Source organism: Gopherus evgoodei, unplaced genomic scaffold, assembly GCF_007399415.2.
Source record: "Gopherus evgoodei ecotype Sinaloan lineage unplaced genomic scaffold, rGopEvg1_v1.p scaffold_32_arrow_ctg1, whole genome shotgun sequence".
NCBI classification, from domain to species: domain Eukaryota; kingdom Metazoa; phylum Chordata; order Testudines; family Testudinidae; genus Gopherus; species Gopherus evgoodei.
The window spans coordinates 4299509-4323266 of record NW_022059994.1 but is presented as its reverse complement, the minus strand read 5'-3'; the positions used below and the strand labels follow the sequence as shown (position 1 = coordinate 4323266).

At 57.7% G+C, this 23758-nt stretch overlaps 2 protein-coding genes and 1 pseudogene across 2 annotated transcripts; all 3 read right to left on the bottom strand.

Moving 5' to 3' along the window:
* Positions 1–1498: 1498 nt before the first annotated feature.
* Positions 1499–5147, bottom strand: PPP1R11 (protein phosphatase 1 regulatory inhibitor subunit 11). The gene is made up of 3 exons (XM_030543995.1): positions 5025–5147; positions 2676–2784; positions 1499–1892 (listed from the first exon to the last, which is right to left on the bottom strand). Exons 1-3 carry the CDS (start codon positions 5109–5111, stop codon positions 1678–1680), a joined length of 411 nt encoding a protein of 136 aa, XP_030399855.1. The 5' UTR covers positions 5112–5147; the 3' UTR covers positions 1499–1677.
* A 2860-nt stretch (positions 5148–8007) lies between these two features.
* On the bottom strand, positions 8008–11794 carry ZNRD1 (zinc ribbon domain containing 1). Its single transcript, XM_030543998.1, has 5 exons — positions 11609–11794; positions 10806–10941; positions 10427–10527; positions 10110–10219; positions 8008–8602 (listed from the first exon to the last, which is right to left on the bottom strand). The coding sequence occupies exons 2-5, from the start codon at positions 10933–10935 to the stop codon at positions 8578–8580; spliced, it is 366 nt and encodes a 121-aa protein (XP_030399858.1). The 5' UTR covers positions 10936–10941; positions 11609–11794; the 3' UTR covers positions 8008–8577.
* Positions 11795–22245: 10451 nt separating this feature from the next.
* LOC115640695 lies at positions 22246–22851 on the bottom strand (annotated as a pseudogene).
* Positions 22852–23758: the final 907 nt, after the last annotated feature.

The window sequence follows — 23758 nt, the reverse complement described above, 5'->3', positions numbered from 1 at the left end:
GAGTCCTGCCTCTCAGCCCCCTCCTCTCTCACCCACTAGACCCCACCGCCCTCCCCTGTAGAACCCAGGAGTCCTGACTCCCAGCCCCCCACCCAGCCACTGAATGAAGAGCTGACAGAAAAACTCCCGTTCAGCACTGCCCCTAATCCCCACTCTGCCTGGAGGGTGCTGTTCTGCTGTATAGACACAGGTTGAGAGGGAAAGGTACTGTACATCTGGGGTCAGGCTTGGGTTATGGGGTGTCACAGATACTGTTTGCAAAGATGAAAAGACACATACATATCGCATGCTGTAAACACGCCAGTTCTTTAGTCACCTAGACAGACTTCCAGGGCAGACGACATCTAGATATCTAGTGTTAGTAAGAAATCAAGCAGGAAAAACAAACACCTTTTCCAGGTAAAATCCGACAAGCCTCCTTTATACATCAGGAAGAAGCATGGAAGGAAACAAGGCCACAGCCAAAGATTGTTTGTCCTCTTACCAGGACACTGTAAACGTTTTATGATCAACACCTATTCGCAGCTATGAAAGGGAAAACAAGGGTGATTAAAGCTTCTATTTCAGGGCCTTGGCTGAGCTGGGTGTGTGACGGGGGTGGAGGGATAGTGGTAGGTGAGGACTGGGGGCACTGGCAGAGCTGTGGGGAGGGAGCAGAAGCCGAGGGCTGGGCTGGCAGGGAGCTGTGGGGTGGGGGCACTGGGAGAGCTAGGGGGAGGGGCTGGGCTAGCAGGGGACTGTGGGGCCAGAGTAGGGGCACAGGCAGGGCTGTGGGAGGGAGAGGCTGTGCTGACAGTGGGCTGCGGGTCAGGAGTGAGGGGCACAGGCAGGGCTGGGTGGGAGAGGGGGCTGGACTGACAGGGGGCTGTGGGTCAGGAGTGGGGGCATAGGCTGGGCTGGGTGAGGGAGGGGCTGGGCTGACGGGGCTGTGGGTCAGGAGTGAGGGCACTGGCAGAGCTGGGGGGGAGAGGCTGTGCTGGCAGGGGACCCGGGGGGCTGGTGTGGGGGCACAGGCAGGGCTGGGTGAGGGAGGGGCTGGGCTGACAGGGGGCTGTGGGTCAGGAGTGAGGGGCACAGGCAGAGCTGGGAGGGAGAGGCTGTGCTGGCAGGGGGCTGTGGGGTAGGAGTGAGGGGCACAGGCAGATCTGGGGGAGGGAGGGGCTGGGCTGGCAGGGGGCTGTAGGGCGGGAGTGAGGGGCACAGGCAAGGCTGGGGGAGGGAGGGGCTGTGCTGGCAGGGAGCTGTGGGGTGGGAGTGGGGGCACTGGCAGGGCTGGGGGTGGGAGGGGCTGGACTAACAGGTGGCTGCCAGTCAGGAATGAGGGGCACAGGCAGGGCTGGACTGGCGGGAGCTGTGGGGCGGGAGTGAGGGACACTGGCAGAGCTGTGGGGAGAAGCCCAGTGCTGGGCCAGCAGGGGGCAGCGCGTCAGGATCGGGGGCACTGGCATAGCTGTGCCCCCCCCCCCGCGCAGAAAGCAGCAGGCCGCGGCCGCTCGTGGTCACTGACACAGACGTTTAATGGAGAAGCACAGAGACGCAGCCGGCCCGTCGCTTGGTACATTCCACGCCGGGGCACCGGGCGGGACGGACGGACGACAGCAGCTCGCAGGCCACGAGGCTCACGGGACAGATGCACACGCCCGCGTCCCCGGGTCAGTCCGGCAGGGGTGGGGGGGCTCAGTGCTGCATGGCTGCAGCGTGGTCCTGGCCCGGCGGCTCGGCCTTGCGGGGGCTGCCCCTGCCCCCCTCAGAGCCGCCACCCCCCCGGCCCCCGTGCTCCCCCTTCCTGTGGCCCCGGATGCAGTGGGCGTTGCCGCAGCCCTCGTCCTCCTCGTCCTCGCTCTCCGTGGAGCTCTCGCCGAAGGCCCGTGGCTTCTCGTAGATGCAGCAGCCTGGGCGGGGCGGTTACATGGAGATGGGGGGGTGATGGGGGGAGGGGAGGTTAGAGGGGATGGGGGGCCACAAGGGGGGAATAAGGGGATGGGGGAGCAAGGGGTGTGATGCCAGGGCAGGAGGGGGAGGGGGGAGAGAGACAGAGGGAGTCAGAAGCCTCCCACCTGTCAGGCTGCACCCAGCCCCACGGCCTGGCTGGGGCGGGCTCTCAGAGTTGAGGCCAGGAGACCTGGGGATCCTTCACCTACCTCTCCCGCGTGCTGTCCCCTCCCCCTCGTTAAGCCCCAGGTGGCCATGTCCCTCTGTAAAACAGCTGAGCCCAGCGAGTCGCTGGCAACGTTCCTTGGGAAGGGGAAGTCGTCACCCCTTTAGCAGGAGCCGCTGATGGAGTAACTCTGGCATTTGGGGGTTCAGCTGGAATGGGGCACGGGGCCTTTCTCTTCCCATCGGACCCCGGGGCAGGGGACTGGCTGGCTCGGGGGCGGGTGAAGAGTGGGACACAGGGCCTTTCCCCTCCAGGGGGTGCTGGTTCCAATCCGGCCACAGGGTGGGGGACTGGCTGGCCCAGGGGTGGGATCCAGCAGCAATGCTGAGGCGAAGAGGTCTGTGTTCAGCATGTGGAAGCAGAAACAGGAGGGATGGAGAACCCAGGAGTTCTGACTCCCAGCCTACCCGGCTCTAACCACTAGCCCCCACTGCCTTCTCCATTCTGAGTGATGTGGCTAAAGGCTCTGTACCTGGTTGGGGGGCAGTCTCGGAAGAGGAGAGCCACGGCTACTCACATTTGGACGACCTACGGCCCAAGTGCTCGTTGTCCACCGTGTCGCTCGACCACTCCACCTTCTTATCTGGCTTTCGCTTCCTCAGCTTGATTGTCAGACTGCGGTTCTCCTACCAGGGGGGACAGGGCACAGGGTGGAGAGAGAGTGGGGGATCAGACCACGGCCCGTCACAGATGACCCACAGAGAAAGACCTTGGATGGCTTGGCTGGATTAGTAGGGAGAGACCTGGGATGGCAGGGGGTGCCATGCTGCAGGGAGTGGGGCGGGAGGCTCAGTAGAGGGTGCTCTACCTTGGCAGGCAGGGCTGGCCCCAGTGCGGCACTAGGGGGCACTGTGCTGGCCACAGGGCAGCACTAGGGGGTGCCGAGTTGCAGAGAACAGAAAGGGGCTCAGTAGGGGGCGCTGTGCCCTCAAAGTCAGTGCTGGTTGCAGTGTGGCAATAGGGGGCGCTGTGCTGCAGGGAAGAGGGCAGGGGGCTCAGCAGCGGGTGCTCTTCTATGACAGTCAGGCAAACCCTCTCAAAAGGCCCCCGGGAGTCCGACTGCTGCCCGGCTCCACGGCGTGTCCCTTCCACCACTGCCTTGGGAACCACGCCTTACTTCCTGTGGACCACATCCTGCGGTCGCCATGGTTCCCACGCCCTGCTGTTTCCATGGCTACCGTGCCCTGTTTCGGCTGTGGCGGTCACCAGGGTTACCACATTCCGTGGCTGCCATGACAGACATGTTCCCTGTGTCCCTCGCCTTGTGCTAACTGATATGCACCACAAGAGCCACGTCCTGCTGCCGCTGCCATAGCTACAACAGAATCGTCACCGTGACAGCGACCATGAGCGTCGTCATGGGTACCACACCCCATTCCTAGTGGGATAATTGCCCTACTCCCACTTCCTGCAGTCGCCATAAGGATGGACGTGTCAAGGTGGGCACCATGCCCTCCTGTCGCTGGGATGGTTGCCTTGGCAACCGCCAGTCCCCCTTTCACAGCAACGGTTGCTGTGACTCCCACAGTCTGCAGTTACCGTGGCTTCCCTGGCATCACGGTCGCTGTGACAATCAATGCCTAGCGCCCACGATGGATACAGAGCTCACAGAAGCGCCCAGCGGGGGCACATGCAGGTGGGGACAGGGGGCCAGTTTGGGGGCCTCTGAATGAATTTTTTAACTAACGCTCCCCACTGCTAGTTAATCCCTGGCATCTAAAAGAGAGAACTGGGGCTGTTTAATCAAAACCGGATTTGATTTTAATGGTGAAAAATTTAAGCCACCCAAAATGAGTGTTTACCCCTCAAATCCTCATTTCCCCTCCATGATCCCCCTCCCCTCACGATCCCACAGACTTGCAAAATCTTCAAGCCCAAATCCCCATGATTCTATATTAATTCTCCCCATGTTCCTGTGATTTTATATTTAAACCCCCCAAATAAACAAAATACAAAAAACCCCCACATCCTCAAGTCTACATTTTAAAAACCCCTCAAATTAAAACAATTTCCTCTGATTTTAGAGCTGCAAAATAAACCCCCATATCCATGTGATTTTATATTAAATCCCCAAAACTAAAAAAAAAGCCACTAATCCCCATGATTTTATACTAAGCACCTCCAGATTTAAATAAAACTTACACATCCCAGTGTATGTTAACCCCCCTGCCCCAATTTATAAAACCTTTAAAGCCCCAGGATTTTCTATTCTCCCCACACATTTTTAATCTCTCATATGTCTGTGATTTTACAATCATCCCTGTCCCCGACATTAAATCAGACTGACAGGCAACCCCCGCTTTTCAAACCTTCCAGATTTTATTATTATTTTTTTTTTAAAACCCAGTTCCTGTGGTTTTGAATGTTATTCCCCCCCCTTTACAAAACCCACAAATCCTGAGTTTTTTTATGTTAAACTCACCAAAAATATTTATAACCCCCCCCCCAACTACTTGGGATTATGTATTAAATCCTCCTCAACATGTACAACCCCCCAAGCCCCTGAGATTTTATATTAACCCCTAAAATCACAAAAAAACCCAAAACCCAAATCCAGGGATTTTTTAAAAACCCAAATTTACAAAACCCTCACGTCCCTGAGATTTTATATTTATCCTCCCCCAATGTTATAAATTCTCCCAAATCCCCAGGATTTTATACTAACCCCCCAAAGCTACACAACCCCCCAAATCCCTGAGATTTTACACCCCCCCACGATTTTTTTTAATAAACCTGCCCCAAATCCCTGCGGTTTTATATTAACTTCTGCAAAATTTACAACCCCAAATCCCTGGATTTTACATGACCCCCCCCACATCCGGGGATTTTATATTGACCCCCCCGCCCCGATCCCGGCCCCGCTCACCGGCTCGATGGTGACGGTCTCGGTCACGGTGGCGCTGGCCGCCCTCCCACCGGCCGCCGCTGTCGCAGTCGCCGTCGCCTCCGCCATGGCGCTGCCCGGCCCCCGCCCTCCGCGGCCCCGGTTGCCGGGGGGACGAGTCTGCGCCGCGTACCGCCCCTGCCTCGCTCCCCCGCCGGCCGCTGCGGCTGCCCCGGCTCTCCCAGCAGCCCGCGGCGAGCGACCGCCCGGCTCCCACCACCAGCCGCACGCCACTTCCGGTCACCAGCCCGCTACTTCCCGCTTCCGGGTGCGAGTCCCGGAACACTGTCCCCCACCCCCAGCTCCTTTGGCTCTGGAAGGAGGAGAATTCTCGGCGCGGCACTTCCGCCGTACGGGGAGCGGCGCGCATGCGCGGTCAGAAAAAGGGGGCGGGAGAGAATTCAAACCTGAGTCACGTCCAAGGCAGGGACAGGCGGGTGGGAAGCCCCCCGGGGCGGCAGCCGTTGAGCTGTCACGTGAGGGGGCTCACAGCCGGGGGGGGCCTACCCTGAGGGTCAGCGGGACCATTGGGGACACGTGGGGGGCTGAGTGGGACTATGGGGGACATGTGGGGGTACAGGGGAAGGGGGGTGCAGGGGGGGTCAGTGGGACTATAGGAGACACGTGGGGTGCAGGGGAAGGAGAGTGTAGTTGGGGGGGTCAGTGGGACCATGGGAGACACGTGGGGGGCTGAGTGGGACTATAGGAGACACGTGGGGTGCAGGGGAAGGGGGATGCAGTGGGGGCTCAGTGGGACTATGGGGGACATGTGGGGGTGCAGGGGAAGGAGGGTGTAGTTGGGGGGGTCAATGGGACCATGGGGGACACGGGTAGGGGGATGCAGTGGGGGGGCTGAGTGGGACTATGGGGGACATAGGATGTAGGGGAAGGGGGATGCAGTGGGGGGGCTGAGTGGGACTATGGGGGATGCGGGGGTACAGGGGAAGGGGGATGCAGTGGGGGGGCTCAGTGGGACTCAGGGGGACATGTGGGGGTGCAGGGGAAGGGTGTGCAGTGGGGGGCTAAGTGGGACTATGGGGGACATGGGTGCAGGGGAAGGGGGATGCAGTGGGGGGCTCAGTGGGACTACAGGGGACACATGGGGGTACAGGGGAAGGGAGATGCAGTGGTGGCTCAGTAGTCTGTGTGGTATAGGGTAAGGGAAACACTGTTAGGGTCAGTAGCACCATGGGGGCACATGTGGGGGGCTAAGTGGGACCATCAGGTACACATGGGGAGAAGAGGGATACTGGGGGGGGTCTCAGTGGGTCTGTGGGCCCAATGGGGGGGACCAGGGCTAAGTTGGGGGAACATATGGGGAAAAGGGGGCTCAGTGTGGGGTAAAGACAGAAGGGCACAGGAGGAAGGGGGATGCAGTTAGGGGGCAGGCACTTAGTGGGGAGGCCATGGTGGATCACAAAGGGGAGGAGGGCTCAATGGGGCAAGGCCCCTGTGGGGAAAGGGGGGCTTAATAGGGGGAATCAAGCCAGAGGGGGGCTAGGGATACAGTTGGGGGGCAGGAACTGAGTGGGGCCATGGGAGAAGCTAGGGGGGAAAGAGGGACGGTGGGGAGAGCAAAAAGGGTGGGGCTAAATAGGGGTTGTGAGGGGACAATGACTGAGGGCCATAGGGGGAAGCGTAAATGCAGCTGGGGGCAGGGCTTGAGAGGCCCTGGGGGTCTCAGTGGGGCAACCATGGGGGAAGGAGAGGTTTAGGTGGAGGGAGAATGGGAGATGCAGTAGGGGGAACACAGAGGGATCATACAGAGAGGGGGACTGTGAGGGGAGGACTGAGGGGGGGGCACAAGGAGAGGGGATACAGTTGGGGCTTTTCAGGGAGCAAAGGGGAAGTGGGCAGGCTCAGAGGGGGAGGGGGCTCAGTGGGGTCACAGGGGGGAAGGGGAGATACAGGGGGAGGGCTAAGTAGGACTACATGGGGAGGGGAATGAAAATGGGGGAGAAGGCAGTGGAGGACCATGGGGGACAGGGACTGAGTGGAGCCATCATAGGGTGCAAGGCTGGGGGCGGGGGGCAGAAGGGAGAGAGATTCAGGAGAGGGGCACATAGGAAGAGAGGGGTACACTTGGCAGCTGTGAGGCGGAGCAAGGCCTGTGGGTGGGGGGAGCTGAGGAGGGGTTATGTGGGGAGCTGAGGAGGAGGGAAGGAATATTTGGGGGGACAGGGTGAAAGGGGGGTTTCAGTGGGAACAGGGAGGTGGAAGAGGGGGAGTTAAGTGAAGAAGTGAGGCCATGAGGGGAAAAGGGGGGGCCTTGTGGGAATGGGGGAGGAATCCCTGAGGATCTCAGATGGGGAGCAGCGTGGGGCTAACGGGTGCCCCCAGGCATCGCATGGGTGGGAGGCAGCTATTGTCCACCACTGTCTCCAGCCCTTTCTAGACAGTCCTGCATGGGGTGAGGGGAGGAAGGACTGGGACGGGGGGGGGGCAGTCCTGAAGGGCCAGGATCTGCCAGCTTCAGCACTAGAGACAGTAGCGGGGCCGGGGCTGGCCTGGGGGGAAGCAGGAAGGTGCAGTCAGTGTTTTAACAGGGAACTCAGGACACCTGGGTTCAATTCATGCCTCTGCCCCGACTCCATGTGGGACCTTAGGCAAGTCCTTTCACTTCTCTGTGCCTCTTCCCCCTCCCCCCAATTGGCTGCGATCTGGGGCAGGGACTGTCTCTCGCTGTGTGTGTCTGTGCAGCGCCTGGCACAATGGGGCCCTGATCGCAGCTGGGGCAGAGACTGTTTCTCCCTGTGTGTCTGGGCAGTGCCAGGCCCAACAGGGGCCTGATCTCAGCTGGGGCAGGGTCTGTCTCTCACTGTGTGTCTGGGCAGCACCCAGCACAACGAGGCCCTGATCTCAGCTGGGGCAGGGACTGTCTCTCCCTGTGTCTGTGCAGTGCCCGGCACAATGGGGCCCCCATATTTGTGATTCTAGACCCAGGAGGAGAGTGACACACGCAAGGTTCATGTACAAAATAGGATTTTATTTACTTCTCCTTGGAGGATGGGGTTGTAGCCTTGCCCAGAAATATGCAACCAGGACTCCCCAGCTGGTCTGTCCTCCAGAGCCCACGATCCTGAAAGAGGGGAGCAAACCCCCCGTGTCTCCCCCCACAAAGCACAATACACCAACAGGCTCTCCCCAGAGAACACAGCAGCTGGGGTCCAGCGTTGGAACTGCCAGAGCAGCCTTAAAAGAGGCTTAAGCTCTCCACAAATGGATCTACAGCCCCTGGGGCTCAGGACTTGAGTTTCCCTTAGGGGATGTGGTATATCCCCCATGGTTACACCCTTTGGAGTCACCTCTGCAGGGCCGGGGTTGTGTTCACACCCCTCCTTTGCCTTCACTGGGCTGCAGGCACCGGTGGCAGTGAACACTGGGTGGTGGTGGCTGTCACCCCATTACTCGACCCGGACCTGAGCTGAGAAAAGGATCTCGTTAGGAGGTGAGGCAAGTTGTTCTGAGTAAAGGAGAGGTGGGTGTTACACCTTGTCTTCTCTTGTCCATGGCTCCTGCTCCTGTGCTGCTCCATTCATGAATCTTCCTTCTCCTGGAACCTGCACACAACAAAAGCCAAGCGTCAATCCTTTGCAGAAGCTTTTACTTTTTAATTTCTTTGTTGATCTGTGGAACTCCCTGCTGCAGGATGCTGCTAAAGTCACAGGAAGACCAAGGACACTGCTGTGGGAAAGCTTCCCTTCCCTCCAGTATCCCTAATCGCTCTGGGGATGGAGATCCCCCATACGCTGCTCTTTGGGGGTGACTGGGGGTTCCATTTAAGAGGAGATAGAGGATGCCAGCCCCAACCTGACCCACTTTACTCCTTCTCGCCACTTAGGGTGATGAGTTACGTCACGTGACAGGCAGGGCATGTGGCTAAGGGCAACTCCACTGAAGGAAGCCAGGAGAGACTCAAAGGAGAACAGCAGGACTGCTGCAAACTGCCTCACACTGGAAAATTAGATCTATCCAGCTACGTCACCCAGAGGTGTGAAAAATATCTCCCCCCCTGCCCCGAGTAGAATAGTTAAGCTGACGTTAAGTCCCAGTGTAGACAGCACTTGGCTGATGGAGGAATTCTTCCGTTCAACTAGCTACCGCCTCTCAGGGAGGTGGATTACCTGAGCCGATGGGAGAACCTCACCCGCAGTGAAGGCAGTGTCTATACTACATGTTTCCATTGTAGACAAGTCCAAAGGACTCTCCCAATCTCCCAAGGGCGGAAAGGCTGCAGGGAGCAGCAGCCACCTCGGAGGGTTGGAGGTGAAGGGTGTGTCTGCCAGAAGGAAGCCTTAGCCGGGACAGGGCAAAGAACCCGGCACAGAGTGGGGATTTAGCTAGGCAGGGCTGTACAGGGGAGTTCTTGCAATTCCCTGTGCACTTTTGTGATTCAATCCAGATAACACAAGAAGCCTCTGTCCAAGTTCTTAGGCCGCTTTGATTTTTAATTGGTAAATCTTGGTTGCCCTGTACACACCCAGTCCGATGTCAGCCAACGCACAGATGTTAGGTTAGCGTGCACCACATTATACCAAGGCCTGGCTTAGCGTGAGTGAACAGCACTCTGGGAAAAATCTAAGCTACATCCCACAATACCCTGCAGTAATGCCATACAGACAGGGAAAATCAAGACACAGGCCTTGCGTGTCTCAGTGCAAGCCAGGGAAGCCCCTTCACAGGCCGGTACCTGGAATGCCAGTATCCACAACAAAGATAAGGAAAGGTACAGAACAAAAGGAACTGGGACAAACCGGTGGGCTGGATTTTACTGAAGAGTTTTGTAACTGTATAAAATCATCCTATAAATATGACAAGCTGAAATGCTTGGGAGCACATTGTGTACGCCTTGTACAGCAAGAAAGCACAGTTAATTTTTTTTTCTGGGGAGAGTGGGAGTGGGCTAACTGTGATGTCTCATTTTAAGAGAATAACCTGGATCGGTTTAGCTGATGAGGAAATACAGCGAGATCTAGGTGACCTGGGGATGGGTCTCCTCCCCTGCAGGCAATAACTTTCCAGTCTTTCCCCTCGCACGAGAGCAGTAGGGAAGGGACGGGGCCTTACTTGCACTGGCCACAGTTGTAGAAGACGGTCTGTCCTTCATCCGCTGATCTCATCTGCCGGGTGTGGTAGACCATGCCCTCGTGACCACACTGGGGGCACTTCCTGTCGATCTGAAAGGATCACCAAAGCCAAGTCAAATCCATGGAATGAAGAATCTCCCCACCCCTCCAAAAAAAAATCCTCCACTGGGATAAAAGGGAAATAAATCAAGGTCAGGTGATAATGTACTGGTGGGACTTCCTGCTGCAGGGGCAGGATGTTAGGAGACTCTTGATGTGTGTTTTCCTTCCCGCCCGGCCATAGAAATCCTCACTCACCATGGGTCCCTTGACCTCCTGCCCATCGTCCATGATCATCAGAGGCACGGAGCCCAGCCGGTTGAACTCGACACAGGACTGGACCACCTTCCCTTCAAAATCTGTGCAGGGAGAGGAAGAGAGTTATTGAGGGATGTGCACGTCAGAGAGAGGAGCCAATGCACGTGAGAGACTTGCCGCTCAGAGGGCAGCACTCGACCTCGCTCCTCTCCCAGAGCTGGGGATAGAACCCAGGAGTCCTGACGCCCAGCCTGCCCTGCTCTAACACACTGTCCCTCCCCCCCCCCCCAAAAAGAGATTTCACTAGTGGATAGCGGGGAACCCAGCTCCCCTAGATAAATGCCAGTACGGGTGTGGGGTGTGATGCTGCCGCCCTCACCTCGTACATCGATGGAGAAGGAGCAGCGCATGCACGTCACCTTCTCCTGGATGCCTGGCAGAGGCAGGATGGTCCCACACTCTGGGCAGAAATCCAGGTCCGACTGGAAGCAGGAGGTGCCCAGCTCCATGGCTGCCTGCGAGAAAAGCCGCTAGATTAGCTGGGTGGTCAGCGGCACCCTGACCAGCGCTGCTCTGAGCTACTGCAGGTCCCAGCCGGGCCCCGGCACTGGAACAGGTAGGGGGAGGAATGGGGTCTTTGCACAAGAGGCCAAATCAGGGTCTGTTTATCTGCATCAATTTACACCCCCCCACGCCCCAGTACCCATGAAAACTCCCACCCCTCCCAGGTGCCCCTAGTGCCTCCCATAACCACACCCGCAACCCTCTCTCCTCCACCTAGCCCCATTGCTCCACCCCTCCCCCACCCAGCCCCGCCCTCTCTCACTCCACCCCTCCCCACCATCCCTGCCCCCTTACCCCAACCCTCCCTCCACCCAGCCCCCCCCCCTCTCACCTCAACCCTCCCCCACCCCTGCCCCTTACCCCTCCCCTCCCCCCCCGCCCCCTCTCACCCCAACCCTCCCTACCCCGCCCCTTACCCCTACCCCCGCCCCCTCTCACCCCAACCCTCCCCCACCACCCAGTCCCTACCCCTGCCCCCCAGCTCTCCGGGGGACCCCTCAATAAATCTTCCACCCTGGATTAGTCGCCCCCAGCACCCCCCGGTGCCTCCTTCAAAAGGGCTGGTCCCGGTCCCTTAATCAAGTCTCCTTGTGACCCCCAATCCCCTCCCCCACGCACCCCAGCTGCGCTGCTTCCTCTCTGCCCCGGCCCCCCACGTGTCTGAGCGTTCGGAGCAGACAACTGCGGCCTGGTGTGGGATAGAGCGTCCCCTAGTCCTCCAGAGGAGTAGAGAGGAGGCAAGAGGTAGAGTGTCACCCCCAGGAACTTTGGCGTAGGAGCCAATGGAAAACAGATGCTAGCCTGGGTGCTGCCCCTCACTCCTGACCTGCAGCCCCCTGCCAGCCCAGCCCCTCCCTCCCTGCTCTCCCGGTGCCCCTCACTCCCGACCTGCAGCCCCCTGCCAGCCCAGCCCCTCCCCCCAGCTCTCCTGGTGCCCCTCACTCCCGACCTGCAGCCCCCTGCCAGCCCAGCCCCTCCTGCTGCCCCTCACTCCCGACCTGCAGCCCCCTGCCAGCCCAGCCCCTCCCCCCAGCTCTCCTGGTGCCCCTCACTCCTGACCTGCAGCCCCCTGCCAGCCCAGCCCCTCCCTCCCTGCTCTCCCGGTGCCCCTCACTCCCGACCTGCAGCCCCCTGCCAGCCCAGCCCCTCCCCCCAGCTCTCCTGGTGCCCCTCACTCCCGACCTGCAGCCCCCTGCCAGCCCAGCCCCTCCCCCCAGCTCTCCTGGTGCCCCTCACTCCCGACCTGCAGCCCCCTGCCAGCCCAGCCCCTCCCTCCCTGCTCTCCCGGTGCCCCTCACTCCCGACCTGCAGCCCCGTGCCAGCCCAGCCCCTCCCCCCAGCTCTCCCGGTGCCCCTCACTCCCGACCTGCAGCCCCCTGCCAGCCCAGCCCCTCCCCTCAGTTCTCTTGGTGCCCCTCCCTCCCGACCTGCAGCCCCCTGCCAGCCCAGCCCCACCCCCCAGCTCTCCCGGTGCCCCTCACTCTCGACCTGCAGCCCCCTGCCAGCCCAGCCCCTCCCTCCCTCCCTGCTCTCCCGGTGCCCCTCACTCTCGACCTGCAGCCCCCTGCCAGCCCAGCCCCTCCCTCCCTGCTCTCCCGGTGCCCCTCACTCTCGACCTGCAGCCCCCTGCCAGCCCAGCCCCTCCCCCCAGCCTCTCCTGGTGCCCCTCCCTCCCGACCTGCAGCCCCCTGCCAGCCCAGCCCCTCCCCCCCGCCTCTCCTGGTGCCCCTCACTCCCGACCTGCAGCCCCCTGCCAGCCCAGCCCCTTCCCCCCAGCCTCTCCTGGTGCCCCTCACTCCCGACCTGCAGCCCCCTGCCAGCCCAGCCCCTCCCTCCCTGCTCTCCCGGTGCTCCTCACTCCCGACCTGCAGCCCCCTGCCAGCCCAGCCCCTCCCCTCAGCTCTCCTGGTGCCCCTCCCGACCTGCAGCCCCCAGCCAGCCCAGCCCCTGCCTCCCTCCCTGCACACCCGGTGCCCCTCACTCCCGACCTGCAGCCCCCTGCCAGCCCCGCCACCCCCCCCAGCCTCTCCTGGTGCCCCTCACTCCTGACCTGCAGCCGCCTGCCAGCCCCGGCCCCCCCCCCGTCTGCTCTCCTGGTGCCCCTCCCTCCCGACCTGCAGCCCCCTGCCAGCCCAGCCTCTCCTGGTGCCCCTCACTCCCGACCTGCAGCCCCCTGCCAGCCCAGCCCCTCCCTCCCTGCTCTCCCGGTGCCCCTCACTCTCGACCTGCAGCCCCCTGCCAGCCCAGCCCCTCCCCCCAGCCTCTCCTGGTGCCCCTCCCTCCCGACCTGCAGCCCCCTGCCAGCCCAGCCCCTCCCCCCAGCTCTCCTGGTGCCCCTCACTCCTGACCTGCAGCCCCGTGCCAGCCCAGCCCCTCCCTCCCTGCTCTCCCGGTGCCCCTCACTCCCGACCTGCAGCCCCGTGCCAGCCCAGCCCCTCCTTCCCTGCTCTCCTGGTGTCCCTCACTCCCGACCTGCAGCCCCCTGCCAGCCCAGCCTCTCCCGGTGCCCCTCACTCCTGACCTGCAGCCCCCTGCCAGCCCAGCCCCTCCCTCCCTGCTCTCCCGGTGCCCCTCACTCCCGACCTGCAGCCCCCTGCCAGCCCAGCCCCTCCTTCCCTGCTCTCCTGGTGTCCCTCACTCCCGACCTGCAGCCCCCTGCCAGCCCAGCCTCTCCTGGTGCCCCTCACTCCTGACCTGCAGCCCCCTGCCAGCCCAGCCCCCGCCCCCCCCCAGCTCTGCCGGTGCCCCTCACTCTCAACCTGCAGCCCCCTGCCAGCCCAGCCTCTCCCGCCAGCTCTCCCGGTGCCCCTCACTCCTGACCTACAACCCCCTGCCAGCCCAGCCCCTCCCCCCAGCTCTCTGGTGCCCTCAGTCGGGATCTGCAGCCCCTGCCAGCCCAGTCCCTCCCACACAGCTCTGCTTCGCTCCTGATTGCAGCCTCTGCTAGCCAAGCTGATGGCTCCCAGGTTTCTGGTGCTCTCAGTGCTGACCCAGGCACCAACTGCTATTCCCAGCCCTGTCTGCAAGCCCAGGTTGAAGCCTCTGCAGTTAATCCAGCACTAGGAGAGGTGCAAGGCTCCATGTCCTGTTCTCCAGCCCCTCATCTGGGGCCAGCTCAGAACCAAAGCTCTAGAGGGGAAAGGTAGAACCCAGGAGTCCTGACTCCCAGGCTCCCCTCTAACCACTAAACCCCACTCCCTCCCAGAGCTGGGGACAGAATCCAGGAGTCTGACTCCCAGCCCCCCCGCTTAACCACTAAACCACACTCCCATCCCAGAGCTGGGGATAGAACCCAGGAGTCCTGACTCCTTGCCTTCTTCTCTGACCGGACTGCATTACCTCTTAGGTGGAGGAATCTGCTGGTTAATCTTGAGCTGTTACGCTGCTAGGCGGAGGTCGATGATCAATATAAGACATTGTTACAGGGCCCATATATTAGGAATCCCCAGGCTGGATCAGCCCAGGGGGCCACCTAGCCCAGTAGCTTGTCTCTGGGCAGTGGCCAACCCCAGATGGTTCAGGGAAAGGGGCAAGACACCCTCTAATATTCTTCACATGGTGCTTCGTTGCACTTGGATCAGCAACATCCCTCGTCCCAAAGAACTAAAGCTCCGGTCCTGCAAAGACTTAAACGTGCTTAACTTCAGGCTCACAAGTTTGACTTTGATGGGGGACAGCTGAGCCCCATGTTAAGTCTCTTTAGGATCCGGGCCTCAAACAAGTGGGTGAGAACAGTAGGGTTGGTGGTTCAGCGGCAGAATTCTTTTTGTCCAGATGCCAGGGTGATGGGCATCCGTCTAAAGCCCTAAGCCAGGGTAGAGCCTTGGGACCCAGGAGTGGGAGGGTTTGTGGTCACTAGGAAGGAAAGGGAGGTGGATTTCATAGAGAGAGGCTGCTTCCGGCTTGAGCCCTTATCATAGAATCATAGAAATTAGGGTTGGGAGAGACCTCGGGAGGTATCTAATCCAACCCCCTGCTCAAAGCAGGACCAACACCAACTAAATCATCCCAGCCAGGGCTTTGTCAAGCCTGACCTTAAAAATCTCTAAGGAACGAGATTCCACCACCTCCCTAGGTAACCCATTCCAGTGCTTCACCACCCCCCTGGTGAAATAGTGTTTCCTTGTATCCAACCTTCCCCACTACAATTTGAGACCATTGCTCCTTGTTCTGTCATCCGCCACCACTGAGAACAGCCGAGCTCCATCCTCTTTGGAACCCCCCTTCAGGTAGTTGAAGGCTGCTATCAAATCCCCCCTCACTCTTCTCTTCTGCAGATTAAATAATCCCAGTTCCCTCAGCCTCTCCTCATAAGTCATGTGCTCCAGCTGCCGATCATTTTCGTTGCCCTCCGCTGGACTCTCTTCAATTTGTCCACATCCCTTCTGTAGTGGAGGGCCGAAAACTGTAAGCAGTACTCCAGATGTGGCCTCACCAGTGCCGAATAGAGGGGAATAATCACATCCCTCAATCTGCTGGCAATGCCCCTATTATTGCAGCCCAATATGCCATTGGCCTTCTTGGCACCAAGGGCACACTGCTGACTCATATCCAGCTTCTCATCCACCGTAATCCCCAGGTCCTTTTCTGCAGAACTGCTGCTTAGCCAGTCGGTCCCCAGCCTGTACCTGTGCATGGGATTCTTCTATCCTAAGTGCAGGACTTTGCACTTGTCCTTGTTGAACCTCATTACATTTCTTTTGGCCCAATCCTCCAATCTGTGTTGGTCACTCTGGACCCCATCCCTACCCTCCAGTGTATCTACCTCTCCCCCCAGCTTAGTGGCATCGGTGAACTTGCTGAGGGTGCAATTCATCCCATCATCCAGATCTTTAATAACCCTTATTGCTTGCAAAGGGTTTCTGGGGATCGTGTTCCTACTGAAAGATTGATTGACGATCGGTTAATTAACCAGCACCATTAGCCAGCGCTTACTGCTACTTGTATCTGAATAGCTCATTAGTGGAGCTAAGAGACTCCTAAAGGTGAACGGATCTTCTGTTCAGTCGCGGTCAGTCCAATATATCTCTAGCAGCCCTGATTCCCTGGGACTGTTCCTGCATTTGGGAGCAGGTGACGGGAGCTAAACCGCCTTTGCGATCCCTCCACCCCCGGGCCCTGAGTCCTCTTGTTCCTCTTCTCCGCAGCAGCTGCTGGGTCAAGGATTTTTCCCAGGTGGCTACGAAATGGAGGGGAGGGCCTGGGCTGGAGGCAGGAGTGGTTGCAGAGCAGGGGTAGCAGGGGGTGGCCAAGGTGAATCTGCAGCGCTGCTGATATTCGGCACCCTTGCAAAGCCCCAGAGGTGTGACCGTATCTGGATCTCAGGCCTGCGCCAAGCTCCGTGGTGACTGGCTCCGGGGCTCACAAGCTGCCTTCCCCGCTGTCCCTTTGTCTGTGAGCCACGATCGTTGTGGGGACCCATCTCGAGGGCCCCTAGGTTAGGAATCCCCAGGTTCTGGCCCTTCGAGCCGACCCTCCCATGGGGCCGAGGTGCGTCATGGTCCGTTTGTGGTTACGTCATTGCAGGATTGGGGTGGAGGATCCGATGCGATAAGAGAAGGAGATGCATTGGAGCATCGGGAGACAGGCTGAGGGCTGTTCCCAGCTGTGGTGGGTTTTTCATAGGCCTGCTGGGAAGCAGGGAAAGGCTGCAGCACAATGGCCATGCCCTCCCTACACCCAGCCCCATCTGTCTCATTGTTTGCCCCTAGCCCACACCTGTGCCGGGATGGGACCTGAGTAGAGTGGGGCACGTGTCTCAGTTTCCCATCTGTCACATCTTAGAATCATAGGACTGGAAGGGACCTCGAGAGGCCATCGTGTCTAGTCCCCTGCCCTCATGGCAGGACTAAGTGTTATCTAGACCATCCTGACAGGTGTTTGTCCAACCTGCTCTTATAAATCTCCAGTGATGGAGATTCCACCACCTCCCTGGGCAATTTGTTCCAGTGCTTCACCACCCTGACAGGAAGTTTTTCCTAATGTCCAACCTAAACTGCCTTTGCTGCAATTTAAGCCCATTGCTTCTTCTCCTATCCTCGGAGGTTAAGAAGAACAATTTTTCTCCCTCGTCCTTGTAACAACCTTTTCTGTACTTGAAAACTGTTCTCATGTTCTCCTTGGTCTTCGCTTTTCCACACTAAACAAACCAAATTTCTTCAATCTTCCCTCCTAGGTCATGTTTTCTAGACCTTTCATCATTTCATCAATGCCCTGGTGCAGAAGAATATGGGATACTGTAGTAACTGACCTGGGGCAGACGGGTATGGGGCACTGGAGTAACTGAACTATGGCCTGGTACAGAAGGGTATTTGGTACTGGAGAAACTCCACAATGACCTGGTGCAGAAAAGTTTGAAGTAGTGGAATAATTGGGCAATGACCTAATACAGAAGGGTTTGGGGCTCTGGAGTAACTGGAGAATGACCTGGTGCAGAAGGGTATAGGACACTGGAATAACTGGACAATGAACTGGTACAGAAGAGTGTGGGACACTGGAGTAAGTGGACAATGCACTGGTGGAGACGGGTATGGGGTACTAGAGTAACTGGAGAATGACCTGGTGCAGAAGGGTATAGGACACTGGAATAACTGGACGATGAACTGGTACAGAAGAGTGTGGGACACTGGAGTAAATGGACAATGCCGTGGTGGAGAAGGGTATGGAGTACTAGAGTAACTGGAGAATGATCTGGTGGAGAAGGGTATGGGTCACTGGAGTAACTGGACAATGAGCTAGTGCAGAAGGATATGGGGTCCTGGAGTAACTGGACAATCACCTGATGTAGAAAGATATGAGGCACTGGAGTAACTGGGCAGTGACCTGCTGCAGAATGGTATGGAGCTCTGGAGTAACTGGATGGTGACCTGGTGCAGAAGGGTATGTGCGTCTGGAGTAACTGGAGAATGTCCTGGGGCGGAAGGGTATGGGGACACTGGAGTAACTGGACAATGAGCTGGTGCAAAAGGGTATGGGGTAATGGAGTAACTGTATAAGGACCTGGTGCAGAAGGGTATGGGGTAGTGGAATAACTGACATTGACCTGGTTCAGAAGGTTATTGGGGTCTGAAGTAACTGGACAATGACCTGGTGCAGAAGGGAATGGACTACTGGAGTAGCTGGACAATGACCTGGTGCAGAAGGGAATGGAATACTGGAGTAGCTGGAGAATGACCTGGTGCAGACGGGTATGGGGGTCCGGAGTAACTGGAGAATGACCTGGTGCAGACGGGTATGGGGGTCCGGAGTAACTGGAGAATGACCTGGTGCAGACGGGTATGGGGCAGTAGAGTAACTGGACAATGAGCTGTTGCAGACGGATGTGGGGCACTGGAGTAAGTGGACAATCACCTGATATAGAAAGATATGGGGCACTGGAGTAACTGAGCAATGACCTGATGCACAAGGGTCTGGGGTCCTGGAATAACTGCACAATGATGTGGTTCAGAAGGGTTTGGGGCACTGGGGTAACTGGACAATGCCCTGGTCCTGAAGGGCATTGGACACTGGAATAACTGGAGAAAAACCTGTTGCAAAAGGGTATGGGACACTAGTTTAATTGGACAATGAGCTGGTGCAGAAGGACGTGGGGTACTGTAGTAACTGGACAACGACCTGGTGCAGGGTATTGGGTACTGGAGTAACTGTAGAATGACTGAATGCAACAGGGTATGGGGTAGTGGAACAACTGACAGTGACCTGGTGCAGAAGTGTGTAGGGTTCTGGAGTTACTGGAGAATAACCTAGTGCAGAAGTGGGTGGGGTCCTGGAGTTACTGGAGAATAACTTGGTTCAGAAGGGTTTGGGGCACTGGAGTAACTGGATAATGGCCTGGCACAGAAGGGTCTGGGGCACTGGAGTCACTGGCCAATGGCTGGCACAGAAGGGTTTGGGGCACTGGAGTAACTGGCCAATGGCCTGGTGCAGACAGGTCTGGGGCACTGGTCTGGCTGGCCTATGATCTGATGCCGAGAGATCCAGCCCTTGCTTGTGACAGAGGAAAGTTTGGGCACGGCTTGGTGCTAATTGTCCTGTTTAGACTCAGGGCCTCCGAGACATCACATCCCAGGGCTCCTCGTTAGGCTTTGGGATGTGTTGCACTGGGCCTTGTTAGCTGTCTCCTGCTCCTGCTTCCAGCTGCAGGATCCAGCCACTTGGGACTCTGAGGGTTATTAAAAACGTGTTGTGTTTGTGATGCAGCCTCTGACGAGCCCCCTGGCAGGGGCTGTTACAAAGTTTCCTGTTCGAGATTCAGAAGGGAACCTAAGTAAGTCCAAAGGGAGCCAAACATGAGCGAGTCTCACGTGCAGCAGGAGAGCCTTTGTGTTCATTTGAGTGGAATAAGGGGACCCAGAGACTCACAGGTGTTAGCATGACCCTGCCAGTTGTACAACTCTAAGCTATCAACCATGGTTCGGGGTTTTGAGGACTGGAGACCTCAGCCGGCTCCATCCCCTGGGCAAAGCACTGGAAAATTCACGCCATGGTTGGAAATAGATTGAGTCAGACACAGCGGAGAGAAAAGAATTTCAACTGAAGACATGCATCTGTTTGAATCTGCCATTGGCCAGTGAGGCGAAACTAACGTAACCCAAACTTTTCCAAGGGCCTTTTTCAGAGGGGACATTGCTTAGACTCTCTTATTTTGTCAAACAATCCCCGGTACTGGCGGAAGAAAGGGTTGGAGCTCAGTCAACGGCTGTGTCTGGTAATTCCCTTTCCTGCCTTCAACAAAACAGAAGGACCCAAGAGGAGAAAAGAGAGCGTAGTGGGGCAGTCCAGCTTTTCTTCATCTCAGGTGCCTGGTCAGTCTTAGGCAGATGTGACTCCCATGGGGTTGGGCACCTAAATGTCTTTGAGGATCTGACTCAACGTGTCAAACATTGAAGGGTACAGCTGAGTCTCAGAGCTCAGGTCTACACTCTTGGGCTTGGACTAAAAAAACGTGCGGCCTCGGGTTCTGAGACTTGGTGCTGTGGGTGTCTACTTGGCATGTAGACATTCCCTGATATCTGTCCAGATCCTAATGCTGGGACCTATCTATCCAGTCAGTCCCCTCCTATTCCACTGGACTGATGTAACCCTTTACCTGGCTTCTGGCCTAGGCTATCTCCATTGCAGCCAGTACAGAAAGCACTGTGAATGAAATCTAGATGGCGACATATTTATTAATTCAGGCACTCAGGGTTCGAGTTGGAGAGGCGAGGATGGCAGGGCAAAGTCAGTGGCGCCTAGGGTGACCAGATGTCCCGATTTTATAGGGACAGTCCCGACTTTTGGGTCTTATATAGGCTTCTATTATCCCCCACCCGCTGTCTCAATTTTTCACATTTGCTGTCTGGTCACCCAAGTGGCGCCTAGTTCAGCCTGGTGGCATTAGAGCATAAAGGGAAGACTTATCACAGATGACAATGGGCGGAGAGTCAGGAAATCCAGTGTCCCATTAGCCTGGTGACCCCGAGACCTGGACTGCGGCTCCTCAAAGGCTTTCATTGAAGTAAGTGGATAGCGCCCTGCGTGTCCTATGAGTCAGGTAGGGCTCATAATCTCTGTTTGCAGGCTGAGCTCAGCCTGACGGCATTTCCCTGTCCTGTCCTTTCTGAACATGGCTTCTGGTCGACTCCAAGACATCAGGGGATGTTCTGGGCATCGCTGGGCAGAAGCCGATTCATTTGGGGGAAATTCGGAAAACCAAAAGGGGAGAAACAGGGGACACACGGAGTCCCTGGCGTCTGTTTAGCACAGTCACAGCTTCAAGCATCTCTTCAGTTGTCTAGAGATCAAAGAATTGGTTGGTGACACCCAATAATGCATCGCAGCCTGACCTTACGGACCCCCTGAATGAATTGTCTCCCCGGCAGAAAGAACAGAAATAATACTGGTAGAGGAAGTGGGGCACACAGAGCCATGAGGAGGGGGGAATGGCAGGCAGTGCAGAGTCCCAGGGATACGGGGAAAATGGGGGAGCCTGAAATGTGGGGAGGGGATAACGGGGAAGAAACAGAGCCCCTGGAGTGAGTTGCAGGGAGTCCCTGAAATGGAATGGAGAAGGGTGCACATGGAGCTCGTGGGAGGGAATGGAGGGAGCCCCTGGGGGGAACAAGGACCTCAGCCTGCACAAGCCATGAAGTGTCAATGTCTAGGACAGAGGGGGAAACTGATGTGCAGAGTGGTTAAGTGACTCGCCTAAGGTCAGACAGCAACTCTGTGGCAGGGCCAGGTTTAGCGTCCAGGACAAATATGCTGCTGTAACTCAATAGACCCCACTCCCACCCCCCAGAGCTTGGAGAAAACCTGGCTCCCAGCCCCCCAACCACCGTCCACTAGACTCTACTCCCTTCCCTTCCCTTCCCTTCCCCTCCCCTCGCTGGGGCTAGAACCCGGGAGTCCTGACTCCCCACCCCATTGACTAGCTGTCTCTGCAGGGAGGATAAAAGATGTAGCAGCAGGACAGCTCTTCTATAGGTCAATTGGTCCTGTGTGTTTAGTGCTGTGGGACATGGGTTCTATTCCGGGCTCCCCAGAAGTGGGTGTAGCTGGAATTTCAGTTCCTGACTGATCAGTGGGGATTCCCAGTGTGGCTTTGCCACTGCCATCCACTCCCTGGCTTGTGGGAAAATCACAGGACAAGTGTAAGACTTGTTCCCTGGCAGGTTCTCTGCTTGAGGAGGCAGCGCCTCCTTATCCAAGCGTCCAACCCATTGCACCCAATCCTCAGTGCAGATCAGAGAAAACAGTTCAGCCCTTCGTCTGAGCCTCAAGCTCTTCTCTCAGAAGCACCAGGTCCTTCGCGAGGTCCCTCTGCTCCTCCTCCAAGCTGACTGGCCAGTACCCAAAGACCTCCATGGCCAGCTTGCATATCTCCTGCACTTCCTGCTCCTGGTGGAAGCTAAGCTGGTGCCTCCAGACCTGCGAGACTTTGCTGGCATCTCTCCGCACTGCGAGGACCTCAGGGTCCTGAGGCCTGGACCAGTGGGTGATGTTATGCACCCAGGCCTCGAGCTGAGGAAGGAGGCCAAGCTGGTGTAGCGGTACCACTCGGCCACGTGGCCCAGTGGATCCCGGACCAGGTCTTCATAGCGGGTCAGAAGGTAGCATCCATGCAGGGCAGGAGGTGGGTGGCACAAGGTGGCCAGGTACATGCCGCTTGGCTGTGGCAGACTTTGTGTATGACCAGCTGGGCGTTGGGTGTGGCGTTGTGGGCCCGGCTGATGAGCAGGTCATCTGGGTAGAGCGAGATGAGCTGGTGGGAGGCGCTAGACAGCCCACGGGTCCTGCACCAGGTGGATGATGCGGAGGTCGAGGGACCGGGTCGGTCAAGAGTGAGTAGAGCACCTCCAGCTGGAAGAAACTGACGACCTTCAGCGTCACTGTGGCTGTAGATGACGCAGGCCTCCACCGCCTTCCCGAAGGGGCTGGCATTGCAGTAGGCCTCGCACTCCACCGGCCTCACAATGTCCCTGCGCCAGAAGGCCTCGCAGGCGGGTAGGGAGCAGAGGGCCCAACTCGTGCCACATGAAGATCTGGGATGCCCGGTGGGGCTGATGCACAAAGTCCTGCAGCACGGCCGTCTCACACCGGAAGAGGGTGCGGAGCAGGTCCCGGGCAGGCCCCTGCAGCAGCTCCGGGCTGCCTCTGGGCAGGTGGTGCTAGACGTGCTTGGCTGGCTCCATTAGGTAGAAGACGTCGGGGTGCTGGCTGAAGAGCTGGCCGGCGAAGGTGGAGCCCAAGCGCCAGTTGGAGAGGAGGAGTATGTGGGTCCTGCCAGGAGGAGGCAGAGTGGCGCCGTGCCAGCAGCCTAGCCGCAGGAGCATGGACGAGAGCAGGAGCAGCAGGTACTGGAGAGTGACTCTGGTGAACATCCTGCCCAGGTGGCAGAACCTACCGCAGACAGAACAAGGTTTCGTAAGGGCACATTCCCTCATCCCTCTCCTCCCCCAGAAGCCTCTTGGGCAGAGCTCTGTGCTGTCATGGGGACTTGTCTAACCGGGTCCAAGCAGGAGAGCTTAGTGGGGTTCAGCCATGGTGCAACGACTCGAGGTTCGGGTGCTGGAGACAGCTGTGATCCTGTGTTATTAAGTCCAGGAGGAGTGGCAAGGTAACTGGGGCTTCCATGGGCATTCCCAGGAGAGATGTGTCTCAGTGTTGGCAGGGCCAGGCTGGCACTATCATTATCACTGAAGCCTCTTCCTACATAAGAGCCGGATGCTGGCTGCTAGGTGGGAAATCTTCCGGCTGCCGTGCACGCGTGCACACATACCTGATTGGAATGGACACGAACAACACATCTCGAAGAACAAAAATTACGAGAAGGTGAGTAGCCATTTTTCCCTTTTGTTTGTTTTAAACCTGCTACCTATTAATTTCATTGGATGACCCCTAGTTCTTGTGTTATGAGAAGGAGTAAACAAGACTTCTTTATTTACTTTCCCCACACCATGATTTTATAGACCTATATCACAACCCCCCTTAGCCATCTCTTTTCCAAGCTGAAAAGTCCCAGTCTTATTAATCTCTCCTCATAGGGAAACTGTTCCACACCCCTAATCATCTTTGTTGCCCTTTTCTGAATTTTTTCCAATTCCAATATATCTTTTTTGAGATGGGGTGACCACACCGGGACACAGTATTCAAGATGTGAGTGTACCATGGATTTATATACAGGCAACGTGATATTTTCTGTCTTATTACTTATCCCTTTCTTAATGATTCCCAATATTCTGTTCGCTTTTTTGACTGCCGCTGCACATTAAGTGGATGTTTTCAGAG